This window comes from Podarcis muralis, chromosome 7 (assembly GCF_964188315.1).
Source record: "Podarcis muralis chromosome 7, rPodMur119.hap1.1, whole genome shotgun sequence".
Lineage (NCBI taxonomy): Eukaryota > Metazoa > Chordata > Lepidosauria > Squamata > Lacertidae > Podarcis > Podarcis muralis.
The window spans coordinates 81,529,015-81,549,527 of record NC_135661.1 but is presented as its reverse complement, the minus strand read 5'-3'; the positions used below and the strand labels follow the sequence as shown (position 1 = coordinate 81,549,527).

At 52.3% G+C, this 20,513-nt stretch overlaps 2 protein-coding genes across 4 annotated transcripts in view; one reads left to right on the top strand and one right to left on the bottom strand.

The window, feature by feature from the left end:
• Nucleotides 1-241: 241 nt before the first annotated feature.
• The window catches only part of MEGF8 (multiple EGF like domains 8), a 63,254-nt gene continuing 42,982 nt past the window's right edge, over nucleotides 242-20,513 (bottom strand). For 2 of the 3 annotated variants that reach the window (XM_028742260.2, XM_028742262.2), the window contains 12 exons: nucleotides 19,516-19,660; nucleotides 18,109-18,343; nucleotides 16,921-17,050; nucleotides 14,784-14,994; nucleotides 13,336-13,550; nucleotides 12,977-13,184; nucleotides 12,019-12,181; nucleotides 10,570-10,762; nucleotides 9,721-9,891; nucleotides 8,149-8,279; nucleotides 6,980-7,112; nucleotides 242-5,738 (listed from right to left, as the gene is read on the bottom strand). In XM_028742260.2, coding sequence (XP_028598093.2) covers nucleotides 4,542-5,738; nucleotides 6,980-7,112; nucleotides 8,149-8,279; nucleotides 9,721-9,891; nucleotides 10,570-10,762; nucleotides 12,019-12,181; nucleotides 12,977-13,184; nucleotides 13,336-13,550; nucleotides 14,784-14,994; nucleotides 16,921-17,050; nucleotides 18,109-18,343; nucleotides 19,516-19,660 — 3,132 coding nt within the window. In that variant the 3' untranslated portion in view covers nucleotides 242-4,541. The remainder of the gene's footprint in view (nucleotides 5,739-6,979; nucleotides 7,113-8,148; nucleotides 8,280-9,720; nucleotides 9,892-10,569; nucleotides 10,763-12,018; nucleotides 12,182-12,976; nucleotides 13,185-13,335; nucleotides 13,551-14,783; nucleotides 14,995-16,920; nucleotides 17,051-18,108; nucleotides 18,344-19,515; nucleotides 19,661-20,513) is intronic. The other variant, XM_028742261.2, reaches the window with a different exon arrangement.
• Nucleotides 1,692-3,034, top strand: LOC114603352 (cornifelin-like). Its single transcript, XM_077932515.1, has 3 exons — nucleotides 1,692-1,809; nucleotides 2,133-2,269; nucleotides 2,942-3,034. Exons 1-3 carry the CDS (start codon nucleotides 1,692-1,694, stop codon nucleotides 3,032-3,034), a joined length of 348 nt encoding a protein of 115 aa, XP_077788641.1.

The following is a 20,513-nucleotide window of genomic DNA, read 5'->3' as shown; positions in this document are numbered from 1 at the left end:
CAGATGTTTTTGGGGACTACAATTCCTATCACCCCTAACCACTGGTCCTGTTAGCTAGGGATCATGGGAGTTGTAGTCCCAAAACATCTGGGGGGCCAAGTTTGCCTATGCCTGACCTACACACTATAAAACTGGTCTTACTTTATTAAAACGGGTCAGATCTCAGCAGTTAAGAAAACGAAGCCATCCTGTTGTCTGAAAACAGATAAACACACACCCCTGCCATAAAGAGGCGCTCAAATAATTTATAAGATTTTATTGGAAAAAAACCATCACGTACTCATGTGTCAAATCCGTCAATAATTTACTTATTGGCTCGTGTCGTTCTTAACGATGAAGCAACTGGCATGCAGATGGGCTGCTTGGTAGGCTCGGCTACATGAGCAAGGGGTCAGCTGCCAACTCTGCAGGGGGGAACGATCCGCACTGCTTTGACCCAATTTGTGGGGAGAGCTTTCAGAGTGCACCAGGTTCAGTCCAAGTCTGTTACAATCCCATGAAGCGCTGTCATGACTGTCGACTGAAACGCTCCCATGTTACTGAGCTGAAATGCTCGATAACGTGGAGGCAGCAGAACTGGGGGGGGGGGGGTCTGCTGCCACAGTCCCCAACTAACTGGAAATCAGTGCTCTTCCTTAAATCCCTGAAAACTGCTGCTGCTAACGGTGCAGAGCAGTTTCCGAGGGGTGTTGCTGTTTTTAGGTGCCACTTCCAAGTTGCCAGGGTGGGGCTGAATGAGGCCCACCATCCACCACCCCGCCATCCTACACTATTGCTTCTTCAAAATACACAAGTAACCTTTTTGCACTTTGGTGCACCTGTGCAAAGCTTATTGCACTTGCACAACACGGAACACCCTGAGGCCTGGCTTGTTTGCTTTTTGGAGAAGTGCTTGTTCCACCCACCCGAAGACAAACCCATCGTCGGTGGTTACGCTGCAGCCAATCTGAGCCCCAATGGCATGCACATCGAGTCAGGATTCACCCCCACCCGGGCTTCTCCGCACTTACGCTGAACAACATCCATACCATTTCCCAGCCACCCCATTTAGAAGAGTTCCTGGACAGTTCTATGCAGATGTTACCTTCCTGAATAATCTGGTGCCACCTACAAGGCTGGCATGTGGCAGACTGTTAAACACACTTTTCTCATCGCTGTTCAAACAGCACAGCTTGCCACTGCACATTTGGGCTCAGGGGGCAGGGCTTTCAAGACATTTCACACCTGGGGACGCCCCTTCCTTTAACAGCCTGGCCACTGAGTGCAGCTGAAGGCATTTCTGAGTCAGTGGTTTAACACCCACACACCTTCCTTCTCCAGCTGTGTTGCACGCTCAGCCTCCTTTTGAAATTATAATCTTTTCCCTGCCGCCAGTTTGGAGTGGCAGGAACAGTAGCAAAATGAGCTTTTGGATTCTGTGCAACCTGCAACCACCTTCTCTTCTGTGTGCCAAGACTCACACCCACAGCCTCCCATCATCGCAGGTGCGCTGTGTTCCAGCTGCAAGCCTTTGCAAATTCCTCCAAACTGCTCCGTAATACACGAGTCTCGGTAATTCAAGCGCTCCCCCCGGATGATATCTAACTGGGAAAGTAGCTGAAAACTGGATCCCTGTGACTGGGAGCTGATACTTGGCGACCTCTTCCTTCCGATCCTCGGAGTGCCTTCTCTTCCTGGCACCATTCTCCTTCATGGCTTTCCAGCCTTGCCCTGTGGTCACTCAGCCTGCGGCCATCAACAGCAGCTGCCCGTGTCCATACAGGGATTGGAAATCGGGATTGACGGACTGCAGCTCGGACCAATCAATATGTGAGTGTTGCTGGGGACTGACAGTGCCGGGGGCAGGGAGGAGGGTACCATGGGCACGGCTGCTTCGCGCCCCATCTTGCAGCAAAGCCACCCTAATGCTGCCTGGCACCTCTTGGGTGCAGGGCTCAAGCCTGCCTCAAAGGCATGTCTTTTCCCAACGGAGTCTCTGTTCTTCCGTACCCGTTTGCTGATTTACAGGTATTCGGATCAAAGGCGCTCGGCTTCAGGGTCCAGTGCAGAGTGTTAGCGTTGCAGAAAATTGTCCAACTTTTGACCTGGCAATCTCCATGTCAAATTGAAGCCCTCTCTGCTCCCTCCCCCAGGTTTCTGTGGGATCTTCTGCCTTCCCTGCCTCATGTGCAAGGTGGCCGCGCAGTACGGCGAGTGCTTCTGCGTCCCCTACCTGCCGGGGGCTCTTGTGGCCATGCGGACGGGCCTGCGAGAACAGCTGCGCATCAAGGTACCCGTCTCCGGGGGGGACTTCTGGGAAAGTTCCAGCAGGTGATTGCCAGGAGGCGCAAAAGCGAGCTCTCCGCTTGGCACACGGGAGTTATAGCCAGGGTGAAGGAGGGAGGTGCAGGCAGGCAGGCAGGGAGCAAATGCACAGAGCTCTGCAGCCTTTCGCACAATGGACACCAGAGCTCTATCCCACCGCAGCAGCTGTTGCAGCAGCCCACGTTCTTTGTCGGGCTGCAGCCCATCGTCTGGTAGAGTCAAGGAATTAGCCACTGGTGAGACGGAAGCTCGCAGCTCTTCCTCTTGACCGCGACATACCAAAGTCCAATGTGGAGAAAGGGGTTGCTGGATTGGTGCAGTTTGGCCAGAGGACAGAGTTTGGGGGAGACACAGGCTGCTATGCAGATCCAGGGGGTCTCATCTTGAGAGCACATCCTATCAGTAGATAGTTCCCATCATGCCATCCCTGCTATTTGTGGGAACTGGTTCGAGGTGCTGAGAATTCTGCCGAAAACCCCTCCACGGAACCAAAGATGGAATGGCTGTTAGATTGAATTTAAAGCAGGCAATCTACACTGGCTATGTTCGGTGTTTAATCTGGGGCAGTGGGGAGGCGCTTGGAGGCAGGAGCGAAGACAAGGCTTTCCCCGACTGATGGTCCTCTCCTCTTCCACAGGGCTGCGTGTGCGGCGATTGGTGCGCTTTCTGCTTCTGCTGCCCCTGTGCTCTGTGCCAGATGGCACGAGAGCTGAAGAGCCCATGTTGTTAGCCTCATCCTGAACTGGACACTCTGGAACCCCCTTGCGGGTCAGCCCCGTCCCCTACTGCGTTGGGGGTGCTGTGGGGCTCAGGTGCCTGGAATGAACTGAACCGAACCACTCGGGGAAGCTTTGAAGCTGAGTTGCAAAGCGCTGCCATGTTGGTTTCCAGCCGACTGGTGAAGCGCAGGCATAGGAGAACTGCAAGCTTCGGACTGTCGTGGCTTGTGCCTCTCACTGGACTTCAGGTGTTGCTTCACTAAGGACAGTCACAACCTGCTCCTCCAGTGTGTGTGTGGGGGGGGGGGGGAAGAGCCACATCACCCTCCCTCCCCCTGTTAATATTACACTGTGTGCACATAGGAAGTTGCTGGCGTTGTAAATAAATAAGGTGGGGGGATACAGCTCTTCTCCTGCAGGAAAGCATCTCGATTCTTCAGCTTCCAGGGGTGGGTCAAGGAGCTGCATACACAAAAGGCAGTTGACTCAGAACTGTGATGCAACATCCCTGGGAAGCGAAGCTGCGGTTCTCAAAATGCTGAGCAAAACAGAAGGGCCAGTTGACTTCAGTCACAGAACTGTAGAGTTGGAAGGGACCCCAAGGGTCAATAAATCCAACACCCTGCAATGCAGGAATCGAGGGGCTAAAGCTTTTCCTAGGCTGTGCCATTTGAAGCCATGTGACACGTGCGGGAAGGCTTGGCACAAGCCCTTCTCCCTGGTGCCCTGGCGTCGTAGGTGCAGCGAGTGTTTCTCAAACCCGAACCCCAACTCCCCCCTCCATAGTCTGAAATTGTACAATACATACGTAAGCCGTCTCTTTGGCAACCTGGTGTGTGGGCTGATGGCTGATGGGAGTTGTAGTCCAACAACATCCAGATGGCACCAGGTTTGGCAATGGCCCATTCAGCACTTGATTGTGTTGACTCCACAGAACCACCTCCAGCTCGGCTATTTTGCCAAGGAAGGAAACAGTGTCAGGGAAACTCTATGACCTTCTGAGGGCTTTCGGTGTCTGTGTGAAGGGGGGGTGGGCAGGCAGTGGCAGCCAAAGGACTGTAACAAAAGTAGGTGGGAGGGACGGGGTTAAAATGCAAAAAAAAAGGAAAACAACACTGAGAAAAATCAGAGAGGGGATGTCAAATCCCCTCTGCAAACAAACACATGGAGTTTCCTTCCGACAAACCTGTCCCTGACTTTTAAAGCAGAAGAAGAGTTGGGCTGGTGGCCACTTGCTGCCCACTCCCTCCTGGGCAGCTGCGCAAGGAAGACGGGGAGGGAGCCGGCGCTAGAGAGGACCTCTCCCTCCCCACACCAACACTTTGGAGCTGCAGGAGTACAGTGGCGCCCTCTGGTGGCAAGGTCTGTGTTCCATGACATGATAACGGGAGATGCTTCCCTTGCCTTCCACCCGCAAAGGCGCTTCTCCTGCGCACCCCTTCTCGGCCGCCTCTCCGAGGCGAAGAAGGGCTGCTGAGTCCCATCCCTTCCGAAGCCTGGCAGGGCTCCCACGGCGGCTCAGAGGGACATGCTCGTGAGGTTCTCGTGGCTGAGGAGTCCTTTGCGGGAGCTGCTGACTCCGTGGCTGCTGCTGCAGTAGTCCTGGAGATTGTGGCGCAGGGTGACGAGGGCAGAGCCCAGGCAGGCACGGTTGGGGGCCTGCAGTCCTCCGGGCAGCTGGAAGAGGACCGTGGCCACCCCGGCCATCCCGTCGTCCGTCGGCTCCAGGGTGATGGGTCCCACCCGGAAGCTGGAGTAGGAGTAGCCCATCAGGTGGGAGAGGAAGGGCTCAGAGCGTCGGAAGTGGGCCACAGGATAGGGCACCTCGTGGTACGGCTTCAGCCGGCTGGGCTGGGCAGCGGTCAACGCTGGGTGCTTGTGGGGCCGCGCAGGGAGGAAGACCAGCTCGGCCGCAGCCCCCAGCGCATCTGGCTCGAAATAGATGGTCACTTTAGCAAAAGGCCGGCTGGCCATCTTGGTCATCTCCTGCAGGTGGCGCCGCTGCTCATGCCGCAGGTCCAGGAACTGCTTGACCTTCCAGAGCAGGACGCAGACGGAGAGGAAGAGGAAGAAGCAGGAGAAGAAGACGGAGAAGAAGACGAAGAGGTCGATGTGGGCCTGGTCTTGGCGGAAGAAGAGCAGCCCCTGGGACTCGGTGACGTTGGGGCTGGTGCCCCCGATGCCCAGCAAGATGACGTAGAAACGGCTGGATTTCAGGGCGTGGATCTCATGCGGGTAGGTGATGACCACTCGGTCTCGGACGGCTCGCACGACCAGCACCGCTTGCTGCTCCCGCACGGTTATGTAGGTGATGAGCCCGTGGGTCCGCGCCTCTCGCACGGCCGGAGAGGGCTGGCTCCCGTTGCCGAGGCCGCTGCGCCCGCCCGCCTCTTCTCCCGGCGGCATGACGCGCACTGAGTGGAAGCCCGTGGCCCGGTCCACGTCCACCACAAACATCTCGTAGGAGGTGGAGATGTAGACATCCACCCCACCAAAGGTCACGTCGATGGTGATGCGGATGTCCACGTTGGTGAATTTGGGCTGGACGCCGAAGAAGACGGAGCGGCCGAGCAGCAGGTTCTTGATGTTGGGCTCGTGGAAGCAGTTGAGCTGCGATGTCGGGTCAAAGCAGCTCTCTTGGTCCACGATGATCAGCCGGTAGCACTGGTGGCCGCCCACCGGGTTGCCGTGGAAAAACTCACGGCACTTGGCGCACTGTTGGGGACAAGGGGGGAAAGGCAGGTCAGTTTAGTGGGATTGGGGGTGGGGTCACGCAAGCTGTCTCACGCCCATCCTACCCAAATTCTTCACTCTGTGAAAGGGGTGCAAATGAAACGACTCTGCACTGTTGCTCCTTATTCCAAAATCTTCACCACTTTGCTAAATTCACTTTGCTTCTCCCAGTCGAAGGGTGGCACAAGGTGTTCTGCAGGTCTTAGAAGTGGCCCATAACCACCACATTGTGCACTGTTGCTGTCCCTGCACAGATTTACAACACAAAACAATCCCTATTGGTCTTCCTGCCAAAATCAGTCGTCCAAATACCACAGAGGGGGTGGCAAAAGAGACGTCACCTACACCCTTTTTATCTCCTAGCAGAGGTATGTGATTTCTGAACAGAGAATGATGTTCTGGCTATCACGGCAGGTCACTATCTACAGGCTACGTTGGTTTATGCAATCACAGCCCAACAAAAAATCATGTGGCAAGGAGCTCCATGGGTTAATTAGGTGCTGTGCTCACAAATCTTTGTTTGCCTGGAAGTTCTCCTGCATGGCCTGGAGACAGGGATGTACCGAGGGGTTGGCTGCTGCCAAGGACACAGGCCCAGGGGGGCGCAAAAACTGCCCCTCCCCACCCTGCCTGCCCATCTATGCACTCCCTGGGCTGCTTCTCCGCTGCTCTGCATGGCTGGGCATGGAAGCAAGCTCCCCTGAGTGCCTTGGCAGAGGAATGTGGTTGCTGGTGTGAGCAATCACAGCAGCCCCAGTTGGCCAATGGTGCTATTAGGAGCATGTGTGGAGAGCCCAGTAGGGTTTGGAGAGAAGAAAGATGAAGAAAGCAGGTGAGAGCTGGAGGAGGAGGAAAAAGGGAGGGAGGGGGGAGCCAGAAGGGAAAGCAGCAAGCAGAGCAGAACAGACCCAACCCTGATGGCTGCAGAGGAAGTCACCGGCAGAGCACGAAAGGTGACAAAAAGCAAACGTTTCCCGTTTCTGCTACAAGATCTCTCCCAGCTGAGGGCAAGGCAAGGGAGCCTAGGTACACCTCTGCCTGGAGATTCTGTGCTTGGGAGAGAAATGATTCTGTCTCCTCCCCCATGAACGATCTTGCACGGCTCCCAGTTATCGCAGTGGGGATTGTGGGGGAGAACTTCCGGATGGACTGCGCCTTGTTCCATAAGCTTCTTTCATCCCTGCCAAGGACCCGCCTCCTGCGGCCGCAGCCCCGCCCCTCACCTGTTGCTTATAGCAGTCCTTTTTGTCTGACTGGGCACTGTTCTGGCAGCCTCCCGTCTCCGTGTTGTTCTGGCAGGGGCAGCCGGTCCCATCCAGCTCGTTGCACGAGTCAGCGTGGCCGTTGCACTGGCACCTGGGAGGAGAGGGGTCACAGGGAGACACAAGAACATGAGAAGAGCCCTCCTGGACCTGGGCAACGGCCCAGCCAGTCCGGCATCCTGATCTCACAGATGCCTATTGAAAGCCCCCAACCACAAGAGCCCTCTCCCCTCCTGTGACTTCCAGCAACCAGCATTCAGAAGCATTACTGCCTCTAGGGAGATACCGTATTTTTCGATCTATAAGACGCACTTTTTCCCTCCTAAAAAGTAAGGGGAAATGTGTATGCGTCTTACGGAGCGAATGCAGGCTGCGCAGCTTTCGCTGAAGCCAGAACAGCAAGAGGGATTGCTGCGCAGCGATCCCTCTTGCTGTTCTGGCTTCAGGGATAGCCACACAAAGCCTCTTCAACAACATTTGATTCCGAATATTTTTTTTCTTGTTTTCCTCCTCTAAAAACTAGGTGTGTCTTATGGTCGGGTGCGTCTTATAGAGTGAGAAATACGGTATATGCATGGCCCACCCATTCCGAATTCCACTGGTTTTTAAATGGACCCTGAACATAAGACTACAGTGGTACTTCGGGTTAAGAACTTAATTCGTTCTGGAGGTCTGTTCTTAACCTGAAACACCACTTTAGCTAATGGGGCCTCCTGCTGCTGCCACGCTGCTGGAGCACGATTTCTGTTCTTATCCTGAAGCAAAGTTTTTAACCTGAGGTACTATTTCTGGCTTAGCGGAGTCTGTAACCTGAAGCGTATGTAACCCGAGGTACCACTGTATGAGAACGGTCATGAAAGGATCCAGCCAGTGGCACATCGGTGTCCAGGATCCCAGCCAACCAGATATTGTGGGAAACCTGTTTCTAAGTGCTTTTAATATGTGGCGTTCTCTGTTGTTTTTACTGCTGCCGTTGTAGCGTCATGATGTTTCGGTTTGATACTGTGGTTTTATTGATACCGCATATGATGGGAAGAAGCCCTGGGGTAGGTTTTGCCCTAGAACGCAGCATACGTGGGGTTTTTTTAAAAGAATAAATAAGAACGAGACTCAGCCTCCCGGCTCCTTACTTGGTACACTTTCCCTCCAGCAGGAAGTAGCCGTGGAGGCAGCTCTCGCATTTCTCCCCAAAGCTGTTGTTCTGACAGTTCACGCACACGGCGGCGTCCTCAGCTGGCCCTTCTGCCACCCATTTGGGGATCTGTGGGGAGGCAGGGAGACGAGCGAAATGTGACTTCCCACTCGTGCATTTTCCCCTGGCAGCAGACTAGGCTCCCAATCCTCTGACGCAAATGCTGATCCTGTCGTGACGCAAACGCATTTTCTCTCTCTGAAAGGCAGCTGGTTATAGAGGAATGGGGCTTCAAGTAACCTGCCCAAGACTTGCACGCTGCTGCATTTCCATTAGATCCAGCAGCAAGTGTTTTGTATATTCGTGGGCGCGAAGGCCAGCTTCAAAATGCAACTGGGAAATATGTATTTCGAGGGAGGCAAGGAGCCTTAAATCACTGGCTTTTCTCAAGAAAGGCGATTTATTTCTCACGCAGAGAAAAGTGCACAGCGTGGGTGGCACTGAACTACCTCGCAGGGTTGCTATGAAGATAAAACGGGGAAGAAGAGAACCCCGAAGGTCACCTCGAGCTCCTTGGAGAAAAGGAGGGATAGAAATGCAACAGTTAAAACTATGTTTTACTCAGGGGAGGCCCATTGAAATAAATGAGCATGGCTAAATTGGGCCCATTAATTTCTGCAGGTCTGTGCTGAGCAACTTAGTTGAATAGCACCCCATGCGTATGCCAGCACTAGCGGCAAGTGCTCATTCGTCTATTTTACAGGTACACGGAGGAGTGACCAAAAAAAGTAGTAGTAGTAGTAATAATAATAATAATAATAATAATAATTTATTATTTATACCCCGCCCAGCCACTATGGGCAGCTTCCAATAGAATATTTAAATACAATAACCTATTAACATTAAAAGCTTCCCTAAACAGGGATGCCTTCAGATGTCTTCTAAAAGTCTGGTAGTTTTTTTCTCTGACATCTGGTGGGAGGGCGCTCCACAGGGCGGGTGCCACCACCAAGAAGGCCCTCTGCTTGGTTCCCTGTAACTTGGCTTTTCGCAGTGAGGGAACCGCCAGAAGGCCCTCGGCGCTGGACCTCAGTGTCCGGGCAGAACGATGGGGGTGGAGATGCTCCTTCAGGTATACTGGACCGAGGCCGTTTAGGGCTTTAAAGGTCAGCACCAACACTTTGAATTGTGCTCGGAAACGTACTGGGAGCCAATGTAGGTCTTTCAAGTCTAGTCACCAGTCTAGCGGCCCCATTCTGGATTAGTTGTAGTTTCCGGGTCACCTTCAAAGGTAGCCCCAATTAGAGCGCATTGCAGTAGTCCAAGCGAGAGATAACTAGAGCATGCACCACTCTGGCAAGTACCTGTTCAAAGGTGTGGCTATGATGCAGTAAGCACAGGAGTTCTACAGACGATGGCACACAACGAAGGTGCCAACATGCATTGGATTCTCTGAAGAATATGGATGCCACCCTTTTGACCTGGCAGGTCTGCTTCCACCAAAAGAGCCGCTAGCAGTTGTCCCGGCAAGCCAGGCCCGGCTCCCCCGCCACCCACCGCTGGCACTCACCAAGGCCGGCTCCAGCGGGAAGCGGGCAGGATCCCGGCGGGCTCTCTCGTACTCCTCCCGCGTGATGCAGACGTTGCTGTTTCCCCGGCAGAAAGTGTTGCAGGGGCGACACGAGCCGCCACTCAGCGCCGACCCCACAAAGAGCGGCTGGCATTTTTCACAGTGCTGCCCCTGAGGGGAAAAGAGGCCAGGGGGCAGAGTTGGGCACGGGCACACACAGAGAACTGTGGTTTACCTTTAGAGGGAGGCAAGTCTGTGCAAGAACACAGCAGCACGGGGATTTGGGAAGCTGCTTTCTACTGATTCTGACAATTGGGCCATCTAATGCAGTCTTGTCTACACTGGCTGGCAGCAGCTCCCCAGGCTGCTTTCTACTGAGTCCGACCATTGCTCCATATAACTCAGCCTTGTCTACACTGGCTGGCAGCAGCTCCCCAGGTTGCTTTCTACTGAGTCCGACCATTGCTCCATATAACTCAGCCTTGAATACACTGGCTGGCAGCAGCTCCCCAGGTTGCTTTCTACTGAGTCCGACCATTGGTCCACCTAACTCAGCCTTGTCTACACTGGCTGGCAGCAGCTCTCCAGGCTGCTTTCTACTGAGTCCGACCATTGGCCCATCTAACTCAGTTTTGTCTACACTGACTGGCAGCAGCTCCCCAGGATGTCTCCCAGCTCTGCCTGCAGATTGAACCTGGGTGCTTCTGCATTCAGGGCAGATGCTCTCCCATCACCGCCCAGTGTGAACCCAGCTGCAGATCTTCTCTTCCAACCGGCCTCCGCTTGCGCCCCCAGCTCCTGCCCTCTCCCTGCGCCCCTCGGGCCCTCTCAGCCGCCCGCTGCCCTCACCATGGTGTTGTTGAAGCACTGCAAACACTGGTCCTGGGCCTCCACCCCCTGGCAGTTGCTGTGCTTGTTGCACTGGCACTCCACGGAGCAGTTCTGCCCCACGTAGCCAAAGTGGCACTGGCAGGCGTTGGGCTCCACGCAGGTCCCGTTCACGCAGCCCTGCTCACACACCGGCTTGCACAGCCCCGTCACGCTGCAAGGGAGAAAGGAGGAGACGCAGAACAATTGGTACACAGCCTGTGCGATCCCCCCCCCCCCGGTGGAAATTCTGCAAAGGTTTTCCCACACACTGGTGTTGCTCAGCTAAAAAGAATGGCTAGGAATTGCTCTGCCTAATAGCAAACTTGAGTGGTTTACTGTGCATCAGTATGGAAGTGAAAGACAGCCACAAAAAATTAAGAGAGTGGGAGACAGAGGTACACAGAATTATATGAAAAGGATTTTTAAATTAATGAGATATTTTTTAAAACCCACAAAACCTGCCCAATAAGAACCTGTGAGTTTATAGCACGGGTCAGCAAGCATTTTCAGCTGAGGGCCGGTCCACTGTCCCTCAGACCTTGTAGGGGGCCGGACTATATATTTTTTTGGGGGGGGGGGGATGAACGAATTCCTATGCCCCACAAATAACCCATTTTAAATAAAAGCAAACATTCTACTCATGTAAAAACACCAGGCAGGCCCCACAAATAACCCAGAGACGCATTTTAAATAAAAGGGCTCATTCTACTCATGTAAAAAGACGCCGATTCCCGGACCGTCCGCAGGCCGGATTTAGAAGGTGATTGGGCTGGATCCGCCCCCCCCCCTCCAGGCCTTAGTTTGCCTACCCATAGTTTACAGAATGCTGATAGCCTCGAGCAGACTTTCTCAGCCCTGAGTCCCCAGATGTGCTCAAACCACAACTCCCATCATCCCTGAGCTAGGCTGGCCAGGCTGACTAGGAATGATGGGAGTTGTAGTCCAACCAAAGCTGGGGACCCAAAGTTGAGGTTCCAAGAGGGACAATCCTTAGCTTCACATCTCGGTTTGCTTGGGAAAAACAAACCATAAGCACTCAGGCTTAAGAGGAAGCAGAGATTGTGCTTGCTTTGTTGCTTATGCAGGGAGGAGAGCGAAGCAAGGATTCTCAGCACGCCATCGACAAGAGTCTGTTGTGATGTCCAGACATAACCTACGTGGGTTTACCCTGGAGGAGGAAGGGGTGCTGAAGGGACAAGGGTTCCCCTCAATTTGGGAGGGTGAAGCTGCGGCAAATGCCACCCTCCATCAATGGAGAAAAGCGGCCGGTTCGTGCGCAATATCTAAAGAGACCAGGGTAGACAGAAGGGATTTCGCAGCTCAGTTGTCTGAAATGCAATGGTACTTAGTGAAGATGCGGCAGCTACCGCCGAGAGCACAGGCTTACAGTTCCCTGCTTCATCTCCGTCCCCCTCCCACGGCACTCACTTGTCCAGCGTGTAGCCATTCTTGCAGGTGCACTTGTAGCCGTGGGGCAGGTCGTTGCAGTTCTGGGTCTCGTTGCAGTCGTGGTGCCCGTTCAGGCACTCGTTCTCGGGAGGGCAGGCCATGAAGGCCCAGTCTGCTTTCAGGCCACACGACTCGACCAGTCCTGCAGGGAGGCGAGAGGGACAGGAGATGCTGGCAATCCTTAAGAGCAGCTGCCCCCAACCTGGTGCCCTCAAGCTCTTCTGGGCTGCATCTCGCAACCGGCTTGTATCAGGCTCTCCAGGAGCAACCACTTAATCCTGGGCAAAGGGCTTCCCCAGACCACAAATAAAAGGAAGTATTTCTGATAAACGCAATTACTATTATTATTATTATTATTATTATTATTAACCGCCCTATACCCGGGGGTCTCAGGGCAGTTCACAGAATAAAATCAAGATAGAAAATCACAAAATACCTAATAAAAATAAAAACAACAACCCAATAGCCCCCCCCCACAAAAGAAGACATTTTAAAAGGGCATAATAATAATAATAATAATAGTAGTAGTAGTAGTAGTAGTAGTAATTTATACCCCACCCATCTGGCCATTCTGGGCGGCTTCCAACAAAAGATTAAATATACATTAAAACATCAATCATTAAAAACTTCCCTAAACAGGGATGTAAATCGGATCAACCAAAGGCCTGGTTAAAAAGGAACGTTTTGGCCTGGCGCCTAAAGATGTATAATGAAGGCGCCAGGCAAACTTCCCTGGGGAGAGCAGTCCACAGATGGGGAGCCACTGCAGAGAAGGCCCCGTTCTCATGTTGCCACCCTCCGGACCTCTCGGACAAATGCCTTGTTTGCAACTAGGATTTGTGAGCATTACTGTCGGGCCGCCACTTTCCACACTCCTCCCTGAGAAGGTGCCATTGACCCCACCCCACCCCTATTCCCGGTTCTGCTCGGTACATACCATGGTGAGGACCGCTCCTCCCTCCCTCCATGCACCGCCCTTTGCCGTTCTCGCCGCGGAGGCCGCACCAGCCGCACCGGGGCTGCTGGATGCAGAGGGCGCACTGCTGGAAACGGGAGCAGGACGGGGTGCAGCTCTCGGCCCCGCTCAGCACTCGGCCGCACATCCCGGCCGCGCAGCGCATGGGCAGGTACGTGGGGCTCATGCACTGCGGGGAGACAGGGACGGAAGAGGGTGCCTGTTAGAGCTCACGTGGGCGCACTTTTCCCAATCGAAATCCTGCACCGTGAATAAATGATGCAGAGGAATTTAGCAGAATTTCTGCAATCACAAGCTCCCCTGCTCCCTCCAGGGATTACCTGCTGCAAGCTGACGCTCCAGACACACTGCTGCCAGCCCCCGTCAGCCCCCTTGGAGCTCAGGCACTCCCCACAGGTGCTGTGGTTGTGGCACGGCGTGGGGCAGGCCAGCGGAGGCGACGACTCCACCGGCATGGGGGACACGTTGAGGAGAGAGTGGCTGAAGCAGGTCCAGTCGTAGGTGGGCTGCACGCTCAGGATACGCCTCGTCTCCCCTGGGCCAGAAGAGGGAGGAGAAGAGTCAGAGATGGTGGCCTCTGCGGTGTCCGAAACGCCTCCTCCTTTTCCTCACACGTGGCCTTAGAAGGCACGTCAGCTGATTCCCAAGGGCCATTTAAGCACCCAGGGGCCTGACTTGTGGGACGCGTGCACAGCCCCCCACAGAAACAAAGAGGAGCTCCATGCAGCTGGGGCAGGAGAAACTCTTGGTGAAGTGCTGCTGCAGGAAAGCTACTTGGATTTCTTTGTCTCGGGGATCCCCTCACAAGCCTACCAATTAACCTTGCTCTTTTCATCAGGTCCCCCCAAAAGCTTCCGTTCACCCTTCATTCCACCAGTGGCAGATCTTGGGGTCTCAAATTTGGCATGCCCCTCGCCTCTCACCTTCCATTCCACGTCATAGTCCCAGCATCCCTGAACCTCTGCGACTGAACCGCTCCCCTAAATCTGCCTTTGATTCGCTACGGCCTAGGACCCTCGTACCTACGGGACCGCTTCTCCAGGTATGCCCCGTGGAGGACCTTAAGGTCCATATATAGCAACACCCTAGTGGTCCCGAGCACTAAGGAAGTTAGATTAGCTTCAGCCAGAGCCAGGGCCTTTTCAACACTGGCTCCGGCCTGGTGGAACGCTCTGCCTCATGAGACCAGGGCCCTGCAGGATCTGATTTCTTTCCGCCTGTGAGACAGAGTTGTTCCGCCTGGCCTTTGGCTTGGAGCCAATTTGAGTCCTTCTCCCTCTTTCTTTTTCCTTTCTCCTCCTGTGATGAGGCTGCATTTTAATATTTTAATGTTTCAATATTTTAATGTTGTATTTTAATCTTGTTTTAAGTTGTATTCATTCAACTTGTTTTTATTATTGCTGGTTAGCCGCCCTGAGCCCAGCCTTGGCTGGGAGGGCGGGGTATAAATAAAAATTATTATTATTATTATTATTATTAGTGGCTGTCTGACCAATATCTGACTTAGTGTGGTGTTCTATCCTGAAGAACCCAATAACATAAAATCAGGCCATTGGGCCTCCTAATCCAGAACCCCATTCTCACAGTCGCCAACCAGAGGCCCCTGGCAAACCCTCAGGCAGGTCCCCTGCACAAGAGCAGCCAGCCACAAAATCCCCATTTGCCTCCCCCTTGCACTCCTGTGCAGCCCCTTCCCCGCGGCTCTTCCTCCCTCCGCCTGCAAGGCCCATCAACGGTTCCCTCCCCGCCCCCACCTCTTGCCCATCACCTGTGCGCTTGAACTGCCGCGTCCACATGCACTTCCCAGAAGCCGTGCACTTGGCGCAGTCCGAGGCCTCGCACGAGATCTCCGAACAGTTGCTGGCGACAAAGATCTCGCGCTGGTTAATGCGGCAGTCGTTCTCCGAGGTGCAGCTGCCGGTGCTGCCGATGCAGGCGCCCTCGGGGCAGTTGGTGCACCACTTGCACTGGGGTAAGGCCTGGGGGGGGGGGTCAGAATACAAGGTCAAAGCCTCCCCAACTGGGGCACGTTCACTACAAACCAAAGGCTGGTGACAATGCTTCAACCCCCAACCCCGTACAACCCCTTGGCTTATATAAGCCTATTTCACAAATTTACATTTTCTTTTTCTTTAAAGATATTTATTAGAATCTAACAAATACAGAAAAAAGAAAAACAAACAATAAAAGGTTACAAAACTTCAAAAAAGAAAAAAGAAAAAATACAATAAGAAAAAACAACAGTACATCAAAACATTAAAAAAGAAAAAAGAAAAACATTTAAAAAGCAAAAACATTTTAAAAAGAAAAGAGAAAAAAACCCAGTATTTTCATGTCCTTATCTTTCATTTGCTTATTTCCTTGACTTCCTCACACCTCCCTTTTTTGTATTCTAGTTCATTTAGTTGTTTCAGCAAGTCCTTTCCCTCTTTCTCAAATTTAGTTCCATAATTTGTCTTAACGCAATTTAGCCTTGAATTTTACACCTTTACCCATTATCAATCTATTCTTACTTAATTCTTAATAACATTTCTGCTAAAGCCATATAACTTCTTTCCAGCATCCTTCTAACGTTCATTAATTTTACAATATTTACATTTTCATATGGTTTTGATTGTATGGCTGTCATAAACCACTTTGGTTTTTTAAAGTAAGGCAACAGTATGCAAATAATTTTATAAATAAACTGGCACTGTAACCTTTCTGGTGCTGGGAGTGCTCTGAGTAGCATTGATGCTGATCTGCAGATGGAAATTAGGGGTTGCAATCAGATCACTTTCCATCATAGAATTGTAGCATTGGAAGGGGCCCCGAGTGTCAACGAGCCCAAGCCCCCAACAACGCAGGAATCTCAACTAGATCATACACGGCAGGTGGCTATCCAACCTCTGGTTAAAAACCTCCAAGGAAGGCAAGTCCACCACCTTCCAAGGGAGTCTGTTCCACTTTCGAACAGCTCTTACTGTTAGAAAGGGCTTCCTGATGTTTGGTCAGAATCTCCTTTCAGTGGTTTGGGTCGTAGCCTCCAGAGCAGAAGAAAACAAGTTTGCTCCATCCTCCAAGTGACAGCCCTTTAGATATCTGAAGATGGCTATCCAATCTCCTCTCACTCTCCCCTTTCCCAGGCTACACATACCCAATTCCTACAACCGTTCCTCATAAGGCTTGGTTTCCAGACCCTTGACCATCTTTGTCGCCCTCCTCTGCACACATTCCAGCTTGTCAATATCCATCTTAAATTGTGGTACCCAGAACTGGACACAGTACTTCAGGTGTGGTATGACCAAGGCAGTGCTATGACTTCCCTTGATCTGGACACTATACTTCTGTTGATGCAGCCTAGAAGAGCATTAGCCTTTCCCCCCTGCTACATCATACCGTTGACTCATGTTCATCTTGTGGTCCACCAAGACCCCTAGATCCTTTTCACGTGTACTGTTAGTAAGCCAGGTGTTCCCCATCCTATATTTGTGCAGCTAGTTCTTGCTGCTTAAGTGCAGAACCTCCCATTTGTCCCTACTCAAGTTCATTTTGGGCCTAGTTCTCCAATCTGTTAGGGTCATCTTGAACCCCAATTCTGTCCTCAATCCTTTTTGCCATTTCCCCCTCCCTATTCTCAGAACCCACTCCCTTGGGACAGGCTGGAATACCTGGCCACGCTTCGAATTCCACACTTTCCTATCATTCCCCTGCACCCAATTCAGGGAGCGTTGGGAACTGGAGAGGTGGGGATTACGTGCTACTACAGTGTGATCCGAAGGCCACCACCTGCCTCCGGCGCTCCCTGCAAAGTGATTGTAGAAGTGCAGAGTTTGGAAGCCCCGCAACCTCCAACACGGAAGGAAGAAGAGGGTGCTCCCCAGGCAGTGGGCCAGCTGCCAGAAAGAGGGCTGGGGGCTACTCACTGGAATGCCCAGGCTGTGGGCCATGGCACGAGGGTGCTGGGCAAGGCACTCGCTGCAGGTCCTCAGCCGGCGGCACTCATCTGCGGACCTTGGGGTGGGGAAGCAGGAGGTCCCACCAGAACAGCCCTGCCTGCAGGAAGGAAGGGAGAGCAACCAGGAAGCTCAGTGGGGGAAAAACTCTTCCAAACTCTCCTCCTATACCTATAGGGTCAACCCTATTTGCTCAATCTTCTCAACACATGATCTGCACCCCCCAGATTAATTTGTTTTTTAAAAGGGAGCGAAATTATCTAAAATGAGAGGCTATTATGATGAATCACATTGTTAAAGGAGGTCACCTCCATCTTCCTGTAGGCCTTCAGAGGACTACAGCTCCCATCATCCCTCACCTGCTGGCTGGGGCTGATGGGAACTGGAGGTCAACTACATCTGGAGGGCTACAGGCTCCCCATCCCTGCTCTAAACAAATGGAGGAAGGGGATGAAAAAAAGTTTATGGGATGAGAGCAAACAAAATTGGCTTGCGTGGAAACAATGAGAGGAAAATAAAGATGGAAGAGGACAACCAAATTAAGGGTCTTAAAGCAATTTTCACAATGAAAGAATTAAGAACAGGTGGTACGATGTTCCCAATAAATGATTCAACCATCTATTAGCTGAGATTCAAAAGTTAATCCGTTTGGTTATGGAATTTGGTGTATCTATGGCGGTTCGGTTAGGCGCAAGAGAGTTTTTGGCAAAGTTGAAGAACCTGGAAAATGAATTAGCAAGGGAGCAACAGGAAGGGGAGCACTCGTCTGTACTTTATGGGAAATTATGGATCTAGGAGTACAATGTGATTTTTTTGGGTAGAGGATTCAGTGTCTCTTCTGTATAGAACTTTATGGAACTACGCAGCACAAATGTGAAATCCGTTCGCTAACCATTGTGCACTCCCTAGAATGGCTACATTACAATAACCTGAAGGCACCTGATGGGGCTTTGGCAATGCCTCATTTTAACTCCCATGACTACTTGTGCATTTCGTGCCACCAATGAGCTCCACCCAAGCAGCTCCAGCCCCCAGTTCTTCTCTCTGCTTTTGCCTAGTCCCACCCCAACTGCTAACCACACCGTCCTGTTTCCTAACAAGAGGCACGGTCCGGCCACTCTCATCTTTGCCGTTTGCCCGGGCTCTGCCCCTCCTCACCTCTCGGCAGCATCCGCAGAGAGGCAGCTGGCGTGGCACCAGGTGCAGCTGGCGTTGGACCTGTTGCAGGCTTCCGGACTGCTGAAGATGAGGCAAGGGTCGGAGGGCACGGAGAGAGCCACCATGCGCCCCAGCGCCACCCCGTTGAAGCCCCCAGAGAGGTAGATGCGTCCTCCGACAGCGGCCACGGCGTGGGCAATGGACTCCATAATGGGCTCTCCCACGACTGCTTCTGCTGGAGAGTGGAAAAGAAACGCACAGATAAGCAAAACTGGAGAGAGAACACACATGGCTAAGGACAGCAGCTGGAAGCACATAATTCCACCGATGCAGCCAAATCGAACAACTGAAGGTGTTCTTTCAGAAAAGTATGGAAGGAAATGGTTTGCAAGGCAAACAGAGAAGATGAGGAAGCACTAGGGAACTTATAAAGCAGGAGATGGGAAGGGGATCTCATCCTCCAGCTTGGCCAGAGGACAGGAATGATGTGAACTGAAATCTGCTGACGTCCGGAGGGCCAGAGGTTCCCCATCGCTTCACTAGATAAATGAATATAATTTCTAGAAGGGCCCTGTGCAGACGTAACACTGGGCAGTCTTCTAGACAACTGAAAGCACCTTGCAGGCCACACTCTCTGCCCTCCACTCATAAAGGTGCCCTTTTCGAGAGCGTGCAAGCAGCTTCAGAAATGGATTTGGCAGTAGCTTTGTTTGGCAAAAACTCTGGTGTCAACGTAATGCTAAGTACAGGTAGCTGAAATGGAGGGATAGAGAAATACCCACACTAGGCAGCAGGAACTCCCTAGGGGGTGCCCTCCGCTACCTAACCATGGATAACAGGTGGGCACGTGTGTACAGTCAGTCAGTCCACATTGTGGGAGGCTCACCCGCTCTCCTTCATCACGTGTGCAAACATGGAGGACTTGAAGCCCCAGGGATCTGTGGCAATCAACTCAAATTCTGAACCAATAAGGTATTGTTTCATTGCAAATTCAAATGACTTGCATCATTTATTCTGCATGTCAAATAGGGACCAGGGAGTATTATTTGTAAGGAAGCTCAGATCGCTGGGCCACAGGCTGATGCACTTGGGATGCCAAATCCTATACAGTCATATCTCTTGTTACATCCGCTTCATGTTACGTTCTTTCAGGTTACGTCCCGCAGTGACCTGGAAATACCGGAAAGGGTTACTTCCAGGTTTCGCAACTCGCACATGCGCAGACGTGCAAAATGACACCACACGCATGCACAGAAGCGACGAATCGCAACCCACGTGTGCGCAGACGCGCCACTGCGGGTTGCATTTTTTTCATGTTGCGAATGGGCCTCCGGAATGGATCCTGTTCGCAACCAGAGGTACCACTGTACCTCTGATCTTACCAAAAAAATCCATCCCAGCCCTGACCTGTGCTGTTGGGTAGGATCCAGGTGTTGCAGTTTAGCTGGTAGAAGAAAAGGTGGTTGGTGAAATTCTCGCGTTCTGTGCGCCCTCCGATCACCACCATGGTGTCCTTCAGTACTGCTGCGACGTGGAAGAAGTGAGCCAAAGGCTGGTGAGGGTAGTAAGGAACAAGGGGTTGAAGAAAGACAGGAAAGAGCCGTTTAGTAATAGCATATCACAATTCCCCCCAATATGAGCCTCGTACTCCACGGGGCCCCTTCTCAAGCCCATTCTTCCCGCCGGATGCTCTGCTCACCCAAAAGACAGAGATGGCTAAGTTCTGGCTCTCCACGATAGACTATATTATAACAATATATAGTCTTCATTGGCTCCCGTTACGTTTCCAAGCACAATTCAAAGTGTTGGCGCTGAGCTTTAAAGCCCTAAATGGCCTCGGCCCAGTATACCTGAAGGAGCGTCTCTACCCCCATCGTTCAGCCCAGACAATGAGATCCAGCACCAAGGGCCTTCTGGCGGTTCCCTCGCTGTGAGAAGCCAAGTTACAGGGAACCAGGCAGAGGGCCTTCTCAGTAGTGTCACCTGCCCTGTGGAACGCCCTCCCACCAGATGTCAAGGCAATAAACAACTATTTAACTTTTAAGAGACAACTGAAGGCGGCCCTGTTTAGGGAAGTTTTCAATCTCTGATGCTGTATTGTTTTTAATATTCAGTGGAAGCCGCCCAGAGTGGCTGGGGAAACTCAGCCAGATGGGCGGGGTATAAATAATAAATTATTATTATAAATATAACAATTCTGTTCCAAATATACTGGCTGCCTGCACTGACCCTCCAAAGGAACAGCACTGGTTTTGACCTTTAAAGCTCTTCACAGCTTAGGACCCCAATATCCTCCCCACCCCACCCCAAAAAACCCTTGTGGTTAATGCAAGAGCTGGGGTGGGTGGGTTTGGACTCCCATCCCACAGTAAGTGCAAGGGAAGGAGGGAAAGGGGGGAAATGTT

Coding starts and splice junctions, on each gene's coding strand:
- LOC114603352 (XM_077932515.1), top strand. CDS start 1,692: ATGGCTTTCCAGCCTTGCCCTGTGGTCACTCAGCCTGCGGCCATCAAC. Junction 1,810..2,132: donor CAGCTCGGACCAATCAATAT/GTGAGTGTTGCT, acceptor TCCCTCCCCCAG/GTTTCTGTGGGATCTTCTGC. Junction 2,270..2,941: donor GAGAACAGCTGCGCATCAAG/GTACCCGTCTCC, acceptor CCTCTTCCACAG/GGCTGCGTGTGCGGCGATTG.